Below are 15,547 nucleotides of genomic sequence, written 5' to 3' on the forward strand. Positions count from 1 at the left end.
GCTCTCTATTAGGTATCGTGGTTGTTGGGGCATGGGGGACGTTTGTAATTATAACTTTTAAAAAGGCAGATACTAGATAGCCTGCCAAACAGAAATTGTTTGCTAACAACTTCTGTTCTTTCATTAAAAAATAGTCATTGAGGAAACAGAAGTTATCATAATAATACCTAGCTATCATATCATGCTTTTCATCCATAGATCTTAAAATGCTTCACCAAGGAGGTCAGGATCATTATCTCCATTGTGTGGAGGGGGAAACTGAGGCACAAAGTGGTGAAGTGACTCTATCAGTTTTCCCCTATAGCCAATCAAGATTTGTAATATTGAGGTTAGTTTAAAAGAAAAATGAGGAGACCACGCAGTGAACTATTGACCTACTATCTTGGCTTGTGTGATCATACAGAATTTTATCACAGAAGAGAAGGGTTTGATTCTAACCTCTGAAGTCTCACAGTCTGAGCTGTTGTTAAAGGCGGCAGCATTCTTGAGTGGATACTCCTTGATGTCACTCGGGAAGGGTATAGGCTATGTTGTTCTTGAGCTGCCTCCAGCAGCCACATTACTGTTTTGGAGAGGGCTGTTCGCTTTGCTGTACAGCTTCTCACCCGTAGAGGTTTGTGGGTTTGGAAAGGAATAGTATTCTACAATTTAAGACTTTGGGACCTGACTTTGTTTAGAGTCATTGCCTCAGGATAAGGAGGTTCTCTCATTTGGGATGTGGTCAAGGGAGAGTCCCACACTAAAATGCTTGGATCTGCTGCTACAAAAAGATGTAGCCTTAATCCATGTTAACTTTTTACTTAGTATTGACTGTGTCAGGTTGTTTTCTGTGCTGTGGTTGCTATGCTTCCCACTGATAGTTCCTTTTTTTGTTTTGTAGAAGCTCTTTCACTCAGGACCTCCAAAGTCGCCAAGTGCTAGGAGTAGGTTGTCCTATCTGAACACAGCAGCATTATTGCATGGTTATTGACATTGTCCTGCATTAGTATAGCAGCCAAGCTTTTTACTAAGTGATTAGGAAGGCTACGTATATGTCACAGAGGTCATGGAATCCATGACTCCTAGAGACCTCCGTGACATTCTCTGCTTCAGCCCCAGGGGCTGCGGGACTCAGGAGCTGGCAGCCAGCTGGCCCCTGGCAGAGTTCCAGCAACAGGTGACAGCAGCGATAGGGGGCCCCCTGCAGGGTTCCAGTGACTGGTGACAGGCTCCTGAGGGGGCCTTCCTCAGGGTTCCAGCAACGGGTGACAGCCTTGCACATGGGTGGAGGGGAAGAGAACGGGACACCTCGGGCGAGCGGCTGGGGTGTCCCGTTTTCTCTTTGGGAAATATGGTCACCTTGCAGCTTCTAGCTGCTTTGGGTAGAGGGGGAACCCCACAGCTCCCAGCCATGGTGGTGGGGAAACCATGGAGCTGCAGCAGCAAAAGTCACAGCAAAATATCTTCTCACGGCTTCTGTGAATTTTTGTTTATTGCCCGTGACCTGTCTGTGACTTTTACTGAAAATAACTATGACAAAATCTTAGCCTTAGTGATTAGGATCAGAAATTATGTCGTTTGCTCTACTAGCTGCAAAGGCGTACATTCCACTGCAGCTGGGGATGTGCCTCCTGGTCTGGCTAGGCAGGTTTAAGCTAGCAGGGTTTGAGCTAGCATGCTAAAAATAGCTGTGTGGACATTGCGGCTTGGGCTGGAGCTCAAGCTTCAAGCCACAATGTCCACACAGCTATTTTTAACACTGTAGCTCAAGCCCCGCTAGCATAAGTCTGTCTAGCCGGCCTGGGAGTTGCACTCTCAACTGCCCTGAAGACATACCCAAAATGACCAAGCTCATCTCAGAGGAGTCAGGAACACACATCTAGGTATACTTGGTCCTGCCTCAGCATAGGGGACTGGGCTAGATGACCTCTTGAGATCCCTTTGAGCCCTATATTTCTATGATCCTATGGTTTTGTGAGTGTTGGCTGCTGTTTTGGTGAACTGATTTCAATAGCCATAAGAGAGAAATGGATATTAACCTACAGGGCAGGCAAGTACACCTCCAGAAACATAACCTTCCTGATGTCAGGAGTCAGCTATTTTGCAATACTGCGAGATAGCTGTTGACATTATCATACGGTAGGTCACAGAAACCTTTTTTTTCCTCTTGGCACTTGATTCCAGAGTGACTTTTAATACGTATGATCAATCTCTCTCCTCCTTGAGTGCCTGAAGCAAGAGGGTGGTGTCTCCTAGTAAGGATTCTAACTTTAACCAATTTCTCTTTTCTTTTGTTTCTGGTGAGCAATGTGGATCTGCCCCTCCTATCATTCATTATAGAGTGCCTCTGCTTCTGTACTTCTCTCTCTCTCTCCTCCCTATAACCTTTTCCCTGCAGGCAGGTGATTGCTTTTTTCCAGCCTTAGACATTATGTCCCTGTCATGCTGTCTCCTAACTCTGATACCTTCTTCGACCCCCACACTCTGTGATCTCTGTTTCCCATCTATCTCTCTGTTCTGATGGGCAGCTCCTGCCTCCATTATAACTTCTATTGAATGCTTCAGAGACTTCACCAGGGTAAAGAACCCTCTTTGTACTACATCTCTGACATCACTCCTTAACTTTGCTTCTGGCAAGAAATTTTGGAATCGTAGCTGACCTTTATCTTATTCTTTTCCATCTCAAGTGTCTTATCATTTCTGGAATGCAGCCAAAATTCATCCTTAACTGCCTCTGCCAGAGTGAACTAATTCAGTTTAAACAGTTAGCATCTTGACTGTAATAGCTTCTCCTTTTTATATACTCTTCCTAAATCCCTAGTTGCTCGAAACTTCAGGGAGTCCCATGTGCTACAGCTAGACACATTTGTGTCAGAAAGTGGGACTGTATATAAATACTCCCACCCTTTTATTGTTTCCACTGACTTCTGACTCATGTTTGAATCCCATTCAAAATTGCCTTCCTGATTTGCAAAGCTCCCTATGGACTTGCTCCACCCTACCTCTCTGATATAGTATACAGTGTATGCCCCAACCTACTTACTCTGTGCAGTTGGCTTGATTCTTTGTTATACTAAAGCTTCTTTTGTCTGCCTGAATAGTGTAAAGAAGCTCTTAGTGTAAGTGAGAATCAGGCCTGTACCATGATCAAGTCACCCCTTAACCTTCTCTTTAAAATAAACAGATCAAGCTTTTTGAGTTGATCACTGTGAAACGTATTTTCTAATTCTTTAATCATTCTCGTGGCATCTCTCTGACCCTTCTCCAGTTTCCTGACATCCTTGTTGAATTGTGAACACTAGAACTAGACACCGTACTCCAGTAATGGTTGCACTGGTGCCGGATACAGAGGTAATGTAGCCTTTTTACCCCTATTTGAGATTTGGTAGTTTATGCATAGTCGTGCTGGAAACACTGGGTAGAAAGGACATGAATTTCAATGTTTAAAAAAAAAAAAAAGTGGGGGTGGGGTGTTAACATTTTTTTCTTTCAAGTCCTCAGTCTGTCAGGCCTTCTTTATACATAACATCTAAACAAAAACAGCATCCCCCACCCCCAAAAGTATATGCCCATCTGTTATCTCGTCATCTTTAAATCACAGGTCATCTTTAATTCACACTTTGAAACCTTCCTTTGTCTCTAGTTTAGGACTGAATGTCTTTTAAAGGCATGCCTGTAAAACATATTGATGATTGTAATGGCTCTCTCATGGCTGGGGATCAGCTCTTGTCTGGCATAGCGCCGCCTCCCATTGCTCACTCACTCCATAGCCTCTCTTACTCTCCAGGACTCTGGGTACTCTTTCTTTGTGACACAGCCTTCTGGCTAGGTCAGTATATAGTCCATCCTTCCAGGGTATCAACATCCCTCCAGATCTGCTAGTTGGTTGACCTTTCGAACAATTTTGTGCCACTTCCCAGTAGGTGGTACTGGAATTCAGGCTTGTCCGCTACTCCAGGTTGCAACCCAGGGACCCTACAATCAGCAGCCAAGGTCTGACCATCTCTAATCTTGCTGCTGTTTCCCTGGGTATACTTTTTACTTTGCCTCCTATAGGCTTTCTTCTCCACTTTTCCGGGTAAACCCTTTCCTCAGGGCCAGGATCCCAGGACTTCTTTCTCCCTGGGTTTCCTCTCTTTACTTTTCCAAGCCCAGAGGGTGGCTGCTGGTTTCCTCCTCTGCCCTCACTGCTTGACCACATACCAGCCCCTCTTGCTCAGCGGGGCTCTATCCTCGATCAGGGATTGCTTATAAAGCCTAATCCTCCCTTAGGTGTGGCCTATCAGGTTATTTTGCCCCTTCTGTGCCTCATTAACCCTTTCCAGGCTAGTGTGGTGTGAACACCCCATCACATCCATATATCCTCCACGGAATGGATCTATGTAGTAGTGTTGGAAAGTCAGAGTGCTGTGGGTATGTGTGTGGGAACAAGGAATACAACTATCTGGACAGCAGCCCAGTGATATCGAACTCCTCATCCTCAATCTCTCCAAAACAGTCTCATTGACTACCGAAAGTCTCCCCCCTGCCATTGTACTTAAGTCACCTTCCTTTCATGCAAGTCCCTCCTGAAACACAGATTATGGAAGAAGTGGTGTTTTTAAACACACAGAGGACTGCAGGTTCCTCTTGTTATGATTAATAGTATGCTTCTAGGCTGTGGATTATTGATATGGATCTGTCAGTGTGATGTCAAAGAAATGGCTATTCTGGAAATCACAGGTCTGATCCAACTCCCTTTGAAGACGATGGGAATCTTTTCACTGAAGTCAGTGGAAGCTGGATCCGACCTTATGAGATGGTATGTTAGAATGCCAGTGGTCAGGGTGAAGGCAGAGAAGGGTTAAAAGGCTCCTGAACGGGCATTCCCACAGAGGTAAATTTCCTGCCCCCTCAGCTGCTACAACCCTGATCCTCAACTGGTTTTGTCTTGCACTGTGTCAAAGCATCTGTGAGTGTTATGGACTTGGGTCTCTTGGGACTGTGTGTGTTGTCAGGTTCAGAGGTGAATAGCACTGAGAGTATAACCAAAGCAAAGGGAACAACAGGAAAGCATCTCTATGTATATAAAGTTTACATCCAATGCTCTGGCTTCAGTGCACTATTTTGCCTTCTGTCAGAGGCAGCAGAGAATATTACACTCCTCACAGTTGGCTGTTCAGACTTGCAGTTTAAATCCAGAAATAACTCTCTTGGGGGTATTCATCTTGTGTTGGATTATCTTTCTAAAATTGTTAATCAGACTTGGTCTCTGGGGGGACCTTTCAGCGAAACTTGCCACTTAGTTTTTGTTTGCCTGGGCCTCTTGAGGTCAGCTGACGAAACTGATTAGATTTGACAAGATGTGGTTATGTAAGATCCCAAGAGCAGGTCATGCTTCCTTTTTATAAATGGCAGATTTGTATACAGTTTTTGGTGTGAGTCCACTTTGCGCTATCTTACCCCTTATTGGAGAGAGATGTGAAGAGTCATATTTTCTTATTCACATTTCTTCAGCTGGTTGCATCAGGGCATTCTCTGAGCAAGGCCGAGGAAAAACTTTTTCTGGGATTGATTCCAAAGTGGTCACCTGGCCCAGCTCCATGTGATTCTTGAATATTTTATACATCAAAAATATAGAAGGCAGTTTGACTTTGTCTACGCTAGAATTTACTTCGTTTTAATTTATGTCGCTCAGGGGAATGAATAATCCACGCCTTGGAGAGACGTAAATGATACTAACTCAAGCGCTGGTGTAGACAGCGCTATGCTGGTGCGAAAGCTTCTCCCGCTGACATAGGTACCGCCTCTCATGGGAGGTGGAGTAATTATGCTGAAGGGAGAGCTCTCTCCTGTCAGCTTAGAGCATCTTCACCAGAAGCGCTACCCTGGAGCAACTGCTGCTGTCGCGCTTCTAGTGCAGATGTAGTCTTTGTGACACAGAGGAGGCCAGTTGGTCCCAGCTGATGAAGGGTTCCCTACTCTGTGTCAGCAACTTCTCTCAGGCCTGACAAACTTGCTACACCTGGCACATTGTTGTCATAGTATCTGTAAAGTGTGTCATGTGGAATCTTCAGTGGGAGGCTGGGATCACGCTAGTCACGGATGTATGTACTGATGATATTTTTAAAATTTTTAAGTCTGTGTGCTTAAAATGTGTTCTTATAATTTGTATCTAGTGTGACAGGGTCAGGCCAGATGGCTACAAGAGAGTGGTCGAAGGTAGATACATTAGTTCCAGGTTAAGCAAGTCCCTTTTCCCTGGGTAAGAGAACAGGGACTATTCCAGAACACTCAGGAACTTTCTAGAGCTAATTAAGGCAGGCAGGCTAATTAGGACACCTGTAGCCAATTGGGAAGCTACTAGAATTAATTAAGGCTAATCAGGACACCTGGTTTAAAGACTCTCATTCCAGTTAGTGAGGTGTGTGTGTAAGGAGCGAGAGGATGTGCTGCTGGAGGACAGAGGAGTACAAGCGTTAACAGACATCAGGAGGAAGGTCCTGTGGTGAGGACAAAGAAGGTGTTGGGAGGAGGCCAAGGGGAAGTAGCTCAGGGAATTGTAGCTGTTGCACAGCTGTTCCAGAAGGCAGTCTAGACAGCTGCAGTTCACAGGGCCCTGGGCTGGAGGTAGAGGGCGGGCCCGGGTTCCCCCTAAACCTCCCAGCTCCTGACACAACACAGGAGCTTCCACCAGAGGTGAAGGTCTCTGAGCTGGTCCCCGACCCACATGGTGGATCAGCAGAAACTGCGGGGATTGTTCTTACTCTTTTTTCCCCATGCTGGCCAGTGATGAGGTTATCTGAGTGAATGGCAGATTTGAGCCACGAAAGTGGCCAAACTGAGGGCTACTGTGAATCTCTGAGGCGAGCAAAATCCACCAATAAGCGCAGGACCCATCAAGGTAGAGGAGGAACTTTGTCACACAAGGTGTTACTCCCCAGCAGAGCTGAGAAGCGGGTTTCCTCCCAGACCAGAGATATTTATTCATCCATCTGTTGAAATGTAAATTGAACATTGTCTCATTCACAAGCACCAGTGTGGCTAAATGCAGATTTAACAGGAAGAGGAGAACAAGCAGGGGGGAAAGAGTCTTGTTTGGGAGTGCATTGTAGATGTATATTTGGACTATAACTGGGGGACAGGAACAGCACAGTGCGATTATATTCATGAAAATGGAATCCCAGCCTGTCCTGGGTGAGAAACTGCTTTAGACATGGATTTTAGCCTGTTAAGTGTAGACTCCAAGAAGCGTGCTATACTTGTTTTTTATACATGATCATTTCTGTTTCCATTATCCTTTCTCGGTATCTTAAATCTTTGAAAATAAATTTGATTCTTTCACTATAACTATATCTCTGTGGTGTGATAAAGGACCTGATCCTGAGTTGTGCCAGTGAAACTGTGTGTATGCTGTTCCCTTGAGAACAGCAAACCTGGGAGTTACTACACACATACTTGATCTTCGCCATAAGGTCGAGTTATTGGGAGTGTCCAGTGACTGGGGCTGGACGCTCCATGGTGACACATCAGAGGAGCTCGGATTCTGGGGTACACCAACTGTTAACTTGCAAGGCGAAGTAAGGGCTACCAGAGCTCAGAGGAGATTGAGTGTCTAACAGATTGGGGGTGTAAGGGAGCTGACACCCAGTTTAGCACCAGCAAATCAATCAATCAATCTCTCTCTCTCTCTCACACTCACACACACTGGAGTGTGGAGGAGGGGGGAACATGGTGCCTCACAGTTCTGGACATCCTTAGAAAGCGTCAAACACTTTATTAAACTCTCAAATGCAAGTTGGTTTTGAATCCTTAACTCCTTTAATTTTCTTGCTGATGAAATGAGCCTGCACTAATATTTTACAGCTAGTTTTCTCATGTGAAAGACAGGAAATGTGTGTGTGTGGGGGGGGGGGGGGAGTGTGTGTGTGTGTGTGTGTGTGTGTGTGTGTGGGGATGTGGATGAAACCCAGGACTGGGAGTCAGGAGACTAGAGTTCTGTCCTCAGCCATTTGTAGACTTTGTGTAGGTATTAAGTCACATAACCTCTTGGAGTCTCTTTTTCCCCATTTGCAACATAAGGATAATACTTCCTACTAGTGTGATAATTATAAATATTTAAAGTGTATTGGGATTTTTTGCATAGAAGGCACAATAGAAGTGCAAAATATTATTTATTTTACATTCTCCCATGGCACTCGTCTCTTAGAAATTCAAAATCCTGTGTTTCATGTGCAATCTGCTTATGTGTGGTTTAAAATAAATAAGTAAGGACAATTCATAAGTCAACTGGCACAGTCATGGAGTTTATGCTGTACTGGCTCACATATTGAGTTAATATCTCAGAGCCAGGTAGGTAAACTGGGCTTATGTGTCTGATCTAATGCATTTTTCAGCACTACATTACATGAGGGATATTCCGATTTCCAGCTTCAGAGTTCATTGCTATAACATAGCAGACTATCCAAAGGACAACATACATTGCTTGAAATGCACCACACTTTCTTCAAGGAATATACAGTGTACGGTATAGCTTTAACTTTTAGAATTTGCCCTTTAATGAGCTAATTTGTCTTTTGTTTTTCAAACATTAGTTTACACCAGCTGAAGATCTTCCCCTTTGTCTTTATGAACTGATTTGAGTCCAACATTTGGGTTGTGCAAGGGATTGTTTTATACCAACTTTTATTAGGAATCAGTCAAGATAAGGTGTTTTCTAAAAATCACTTTTCTTTTATACCATAAATGGGACACAGGGCCTTGTTTTTTTCCTAAGCTAAATTTGGTTTAAGAAAGAACTGCTTCAGGGAAAACTGTTGCTAAGGTGAACTATGAGTTTTACTTTCACACCTCGGCAGGATTGTTTAAGATGGACCAGGATTCAGTAAAGTAAAATCAGGGGTTAATTTCCCTATTTGTACATAAGTGGATGTTATCTGTAGATTTACAGCTGGATGGTGATGTTTTGCTTAGAAGTAACCATGAATCAAAAATCCCCCAACTTTCATGGCTGGCCTTACAATTAGCTGACCCCCAAGGCGATTATCAGACTGTGCGTTGCCTTCCCTTTAAATCCTATAGGCAGAGAGGAGGAGATTGTACCATGAGTTGCTCCCACATCTCATCCTGTTACAAAGTGTGTGCATGTGTAAGTATGGTGTGGGGAGTGTGCTTTGTATGCCAACGCTGCCTTCTCCTTGTAGGTTTGTTTCTTTAAATCTGTAACAGGAAGTCAGGGAGAAGAGGGAGGCTGGGGAAAGTCTTAGGCAGAAGTTTGACAGTGAAGTAGGGAGCAGGAGAAAAGGGTTCAGTATATAACTGTTGTCTGTACTCTTCTAATTCCTTGTGTGGTGTTAGAAGAAAGTGGATCTTTCTGTCTCTTGTTACCATTGTTGCATGGCAGGATTGCTTGTGCTTAATCCTCGTCCCCCTAAACTCCCCAGCGGGTTTCGGTATGTTCCTAGATAGAAATACCACCAAACTTCTCCATTTTTTTCCCCAAGAAGCCTCATGATTTCCCACCCCACCCCACCCATTGTCTCTTTTGCCTTGCTTTAGGTTCTGTTTTTGCCATGGTGCTTGTCCCTGCCAATGCAGTGATAGTTACACTGTTGATATTGATGTTGTTGTCACTGGCAACAACGAAATGTTAACCCTCATGAAATGTTCCATTAGTACCTTTTAGGGTATGTAATAGAATGTCCAGGATTTGAAAAACTTACCAGACACTAGCCTGAGGACTAAACCTTCTCAAGAAAGACAAGTGAAAAAGAGTGGGGGCAGGGCAGGTGTACAGCACCCCCAAAGAGGTGTGGAGCAGTGCTCTGGTGAGAAGCTTGTCCACCCATTCACAGCAGATCGGTATGGGGTGCAGGAGTTCTTCCTGGGGTGTTCAGGGACTCCATTTTTGTACTTGCTTGTTACTATGAGGTGTCTAAAATTCTCCCAACTTCCACCGTCTTCTTGCTGCTGGAAGAAGAAATATATTTTCTTCTCAACCCTCATGGCTACTGCACGGTGTGTGGGTGTCTATATATGTATGCACCTCTCCTTTCTATTGTAAAGGAGGGTGGGACAGTGCTGTCCTTCCAGAGGACCGCACTCCATTTTTGGGTCCTTTTTGGCAAGTGTATTGTTTATAATGTATCTTAGAGCAGCAACAAGAGTGTAAGGCTCTTCACTGAGTACATATAAAAGGCTTGGAGATTACAATCTGAATGATATACTTGACAGACAAGTGTGAATGTCACATACAATGGGACGGGGTGAAAGGATGCAGGTTATGGAAAAAAGATTACTTGGTTACTGCTGGTCCCTGATCTGCGACCACTAAGTTGTGGTAGAGGCATTGACGCTTGTCTTCAGCAAACTCAAATTGCTTAGTCTCTAAGGTGCCACAAGTCCTCCTTTTCATTTTGCGAATTCTGTATCAGTTCACTTTCTTGAAGATGATCTTTGCTACTACATACATCTAAGGAAAAAATTAAAACATAAATAAAGCGTAGAGTCTATATCAACTGATAGCTGAGTTCTCCTCCCCTCAAAACTCACGTCTCATGCCATTAGCTGTGAAGCCCTATTGATATTAATTCTTTTGCACAGCGGCAACACCATATGTAACTGTGTGATTACATGTGCTATCAATGTATGCTATATATATATATATATTCATACATGCTAGCAAATTCAAGCTCTGAGTCTGTATTGTAGAAAGGAGTTTCTGTGCACATATTTGTGTGTGTGTGTAAAACGCTGTGCATTCTGCCTTCCTCCTGACATCCTGGTTGCTATAGTGCAGTGATCTATTTGTGAACACGTAGAAGATCATTGCTATAGTTAAGAGAAACAGTGTTTCCTGGCCATAACTTCCTGGGCAATCTCTCTTTCTGGAGAGCTGAGTACAAGCTCTAACAGAAATTTAATCAGGCTCCTTGAGTCTCCAGAAGTGAAATGTAATGTTCAGCCTTTTGTAGTTTGTAGCTTTTCACTAACCGTATTTAATAACATTTAAAAATAGTTTCTCTATTTAAAACTGTCCAATGCATGACTATTATTCACAGTACATTCCAGTGCTTCAGCCATCTTTCTAATAGGCTGGCTAGCTGTACAGTGTGCAGTGGCATTGTTCTATGTTTATGCTTTTGGTATATGTATATTCACACTCTCTCTCACACAGACACATTTTTCATTCACCTGCAATACATAGCAAATGAAAGCAGCGTTAGAATTCTGGCTGAACTGTGCTGTATTTTTCTTTCCCTCCCTGCAGGTGTGAATGAAAGAGACTCTCTGCAATATTTAGTGTCCAGTTTTACTGGCTTTGAAGAACAGCGGCATCTACAATGCCGCCTCCTGCTGATATAGTGAAGGTGGCTATAGAATGGCCAGGTGCCTTCCCCAAGTTGATGGAAATTGATCAAGTAAGTGCCTATTTCTGTGTACTAATATATATCTATATGTTTGTTTACTTAGATGCATCTGTATGTTTAACAGCATGGATTCATGTAAATAGTGCGTATAGAATGTGTGTAACCTTCTCACTGTATTGCTCGGTTTGGTGTTTTGATACATTTGGCTGTTGGTTTTTTACCAGGTGTTTGAAAGAGGCATTCTTTCTCATTGTGTGACCCATTTCACTTCTCTGTGCCTCAGTTTTTCTATCTGTAAAATTATAATAATGATGCTTAAATCCTGATGCAAAATGCTTTGAGATCTACAGATGGAAAACATGAGGAAAATGCAAAATATTTCCATCATAAATAGCTGCAGTGAGCTTTGAGGTCTGGATACCTGAATGGTAATATACTGTGCAAACAGAAGAATTTTGTGGTTCTACGCAGATGCCACATAGGCAGTGTCATGTTCAACCAGGGGGCTTTCTGAGTAAATATCTCAAATACATATCATACTGGCAGGAAAATACTTCATACATTTGGCGGTGACTTATTTAGAGAGAGACTTATTAAACTTAACGTTGGGAAACCTTTTGTGGAAATCTATGTGGAACAAAACTTAAGTAACTTTTATGTAAATGTTACACAAGTGGCATTGTTTATGGATTGGACTTACCTGAGGTCATATATTGGCATATATATTAGTAATATTAAAAGTGGCTTTTTTCATAATATTTTAGATGTAGGCCATAATAGATGAATCATACAGGTTGTTATCTGTATAGAATATCACAAGGTGAAAAGCAGATACTATTTACTGAAATAATAATAATAATTTCATACAAAAGAAAACCCTTGAAAGTTTTCCTCAGTGCACCTAGGTCCTGATTAGAGTGACCAGATGTCCTGATTTTATAGGGACAATCCCAATTTTTCACATTTCCAGTCTACTCCTGATGCGTCCAAACACTTCAGTATCTTCTTTGTTGTTCTGAAATGAAGGAAATGTGAGTACATGCTGAAAATATTCTGCTGAACAGGGGTCCTAACTTCTGCCCTCCCTGTGATCTGTTTCACACTATTTTTAGTCCCATTGTAGTATAGGGCTAGCAAGCAAGTGTCTGTTGGCATTTGCAACAAACAAGGTACCAGGGAATTGGTCAAACCAATAGCAGCCTGATTTTTAGAGGTTCTGTGCACCCACAGTTCTCATTAAATCAGTGGGAGTTGCTGATGCTCAGTACTTTGTCATGTCTGTAAATCAGACCATAAGCTTTTTAATCTTTATTTCCTGGAAAACATGAGTTTTTTTTTAAAAAGAAGAGCTAGAAGAAGAGTAAACCAAAAGCCCTTGCCATGCCCTCTGAAATGAAGAGACCTCCTTCTTTCTTTCATTAGGCATTGTGCATATCGTTTGTAATGTGGTTTCCAGAGAAACATAGGTGGTGAATTCCAGGGTGAGTTCCAGTGTGTGTGTGTGTGTGTGTGAGTGTGTGAGAGAGTGAAAGGTAGGGGTGTGTCAGGATGGTGCAGGTATGCCGACAGGAACTGTCAGGCCAAAATTTGACAAACTTACCACCCTTGAAATAATCAATCAAACAAAAAAAGTCCTGATTCCAAATAAAGTTTAAAGTGACACCATCAACTGAAAATTGCATCCTAAAATCTTTACCTCCAGCCATGGTGCTTTTCTGTAATGATTATTGTATTCTAGTAATGTTTAGCGGCCCAAAGTGAGATCAGGGCTGCAGTGCGCTCAGTGCTGTGTAGAATGCTTCCTGCCCCAAAGTGCTTGCAACGTAAATAGATAAGACAGACAAAGGGTGGGAAAGGAAAGAAGCACAGAGAAGTGAAATGACTTGCCTAAGGTAACACAGTGACCAAGACAGGAATAGAAATTAGTTCTCCTGAATTACCATCCATTTTCTGATCCACTTGACCACACTGCCTCCGAAAGCCTAAAAACTCCACCTGCCTGACAGGGTGAGTTCCAGTGAATAACCCTGAGGGTTCTATAAACAAAACAAGAAGAAAAATCCCAGCAAACACACTTCTTTCTTGCAAGACAAGGTAGTATTTTAAAAGTACAAGATTGTCTTGTTGCCAGGAATGCAGCTGACTTGATCTTAAACTATTTGTTGCAGGGACTGTGCTGCCTTCTGTGTTTAGAAAACACCTAGCAAATTTTGAGTGCGATTGATATCAATCAATCAATGACTGACAAAGATTAGAGAAAAAATTCTCTGTAGTTTTTTTCAGATTTGTGCACTTGACCATTTTTGGTGTCTGTTAAATTTATACTTTCCTTGGAAGAGTTAGATGACCCTTCCATGAAAGCATCCCACAATGCACAATCAAATGTAGGGCTGATCCTGCAAGTCCTCTACATACAAAACTCCCACTGAAATCAGTGGGAGTTTCTGGCCAGTTAGGGTTTGCGAATTTGGACTCTCAAGTTTTCAAGCCCTGTTGGGTTTTACTGGGTTTTAACTTGCTTCACTCTTCTCTAAAACATAGGAACAGGAAATATCTGATTTCTCACATTTTTGGTATGAGTGAGTCTTAAACTAAGCAATTGTGGGCAGCACCGGGAATGTGCACAGGTGATGGGTACAATGTGTGAAATAGCATTTTGATAATATAATTTGTATTACACTCAAATAAAAGAGGGAATGTGTATCACTGGCTAGATTCATCAAAGCGGATCTGCAACGCCACTGAACACATCAGAATATGGCCCAAAATATGGAAAAAAGGACAGAAAATTGTTTAAATGCATTTGCTTAGCAGATGTTTCCTCTCTCTCATTGTCATGTGTGAAGGTTTTTTTTTTTTTAAATACTTCACTGTAGAAGATAAGTGAAATCTTCCTTCCTAACTTGGTAAACCACTGGCATTACAAAACTCTCCAAAACTGTCATTGACAAGCTACCAGTGTGTGTTTGTATTATTACTAAGCAGATTGATAAATAGATTATTTTGTTTTAAATAGTGAGACAAATTCAGCTCTTGGTTACACTGGTATAAATTTGGAGAATCCTTTTCTTCTACTTGAAGTTAATCCAGATATAAAATATTTTACATCTGTAATCACATGAGTAGGAAACCTGAGTAAAAATATTTAGTTTCACGTATTTCAAAAATTGGCAAAAGTGACAAGAACACTGTCAAGTGCGGTTTTCTTACTGACACAATGTAATGAAGCACATTACAGGAACCATATGTATTGCTTTATATTAATGCCTTCTCTAAACCTTGACTTCCTAGTCAATGAACTAAATTTTTCACAGTGGTTTCCTGAGTTTTGGGAGTGTGCTACTTCTTTATTTTTTGGCTAGCATTACTGATAAATGTGGTAGAATATAACTTCAATAGATTTTCTTTCTTTCTGAGATGTCTGGAGTTGCTGTATTGTACTTCTTCACAATCAAAGTACAACTGAGATATTTTTCTAAGGGGACTCTCAAGTAATTTTAGGCCACCAATTTAGGGTCAAATCCTTAGTCGGTATAAATTGGCACAGGTCCATTAAAACCAATTCACTGAAGCCATTGGCACTATTTCAATTTACACCATCCCAAGTCTGGCCCTTAGATATTAAACACAGAGTATAAGTGTTTTTAATGATTTTAGTGATTATTTTTTTCAATTCAGTGAAGTTTTTTTTTATTTTATACAACAGAAAATGAAACTGATGATAAAATGGAAACTGACCAATGTAGTTTCATTGTCCAACCTTGATGAAATGCAATAAACAGCATATATACGGAAAATAAACACTTGTAAAATCTTGTAGTTTAAATATGAGAAGGGATTGTTAGTGGCACTCATAAGGAAATTATATATCTTTCACTTAATGCAACAATTATTTTCGTAAGTAAGAATAATGGAAAGCCTTTTTCTTTTTTCTTTTCTTTTTTTCTGGAACACAGCCATGGTACAACAAAACTTTTTGGAAAGGGTGGTCCAGATATAATTCAGTGTATTAATGTACAGTATAGTTAACATCAGGAATCAATCAATGTTCAATTACAATAAGTGATGAAAAATATTATTTCCTTTCTTCTAGTGGGGCTGTAGTGGTCAGAGCGAGAAGAGTTGTGGTGGCAGAGAGCCATTCTTGATAAGAGTAGCGTTACAGACAAGTATTAAATTTTATTAGGGTCTGGCTGCAGATTTTCCAACCACATTCTGAT

At 41.8% G+C, this 15,547-nt stretch overlaps 1 protein-coding gene across 2 annotated transcripts in view; it reads left to right on the forward strand.

The window, feature by feature from the left end:
* The window catches only part of ELMO1 (engulfment and cell motility 1), a 417,191-nt gene that overhangs the window by 64,122 nt on the left and 337,522 nt on the right, over nt 1-15,547 (forward strand). For both annotated transcript variants that reach the window (XM_077811025.1, XM_077811026.1), the window contains exon 2: nt 11,228-11,378. In XM_077811025.1, coding sequence (XP_077667151.1) covers nt 11,301-11,378 — 78 coding nt within the window. In that variant the 5' untranslated portion in view covers nt 11,228-11,300. The remainder of the gene's footprint in view (nt 1-11,227; nt 11,379-15,547) is intronic.

This window comes from Eretmochelys imbricata, chromosome 2, assembly GCF_965152235.1.
Source record: "Eretmochelys imbricata isolate rEreImb1 chromosome 2, rEreImb1.hap1, whole genome shotgun sequence".
NCBI lineage: Eukaryota > Metazoa > Chordata > Testudines > Cheloniidae > Eretmochelys > Eretmochelys imbricata.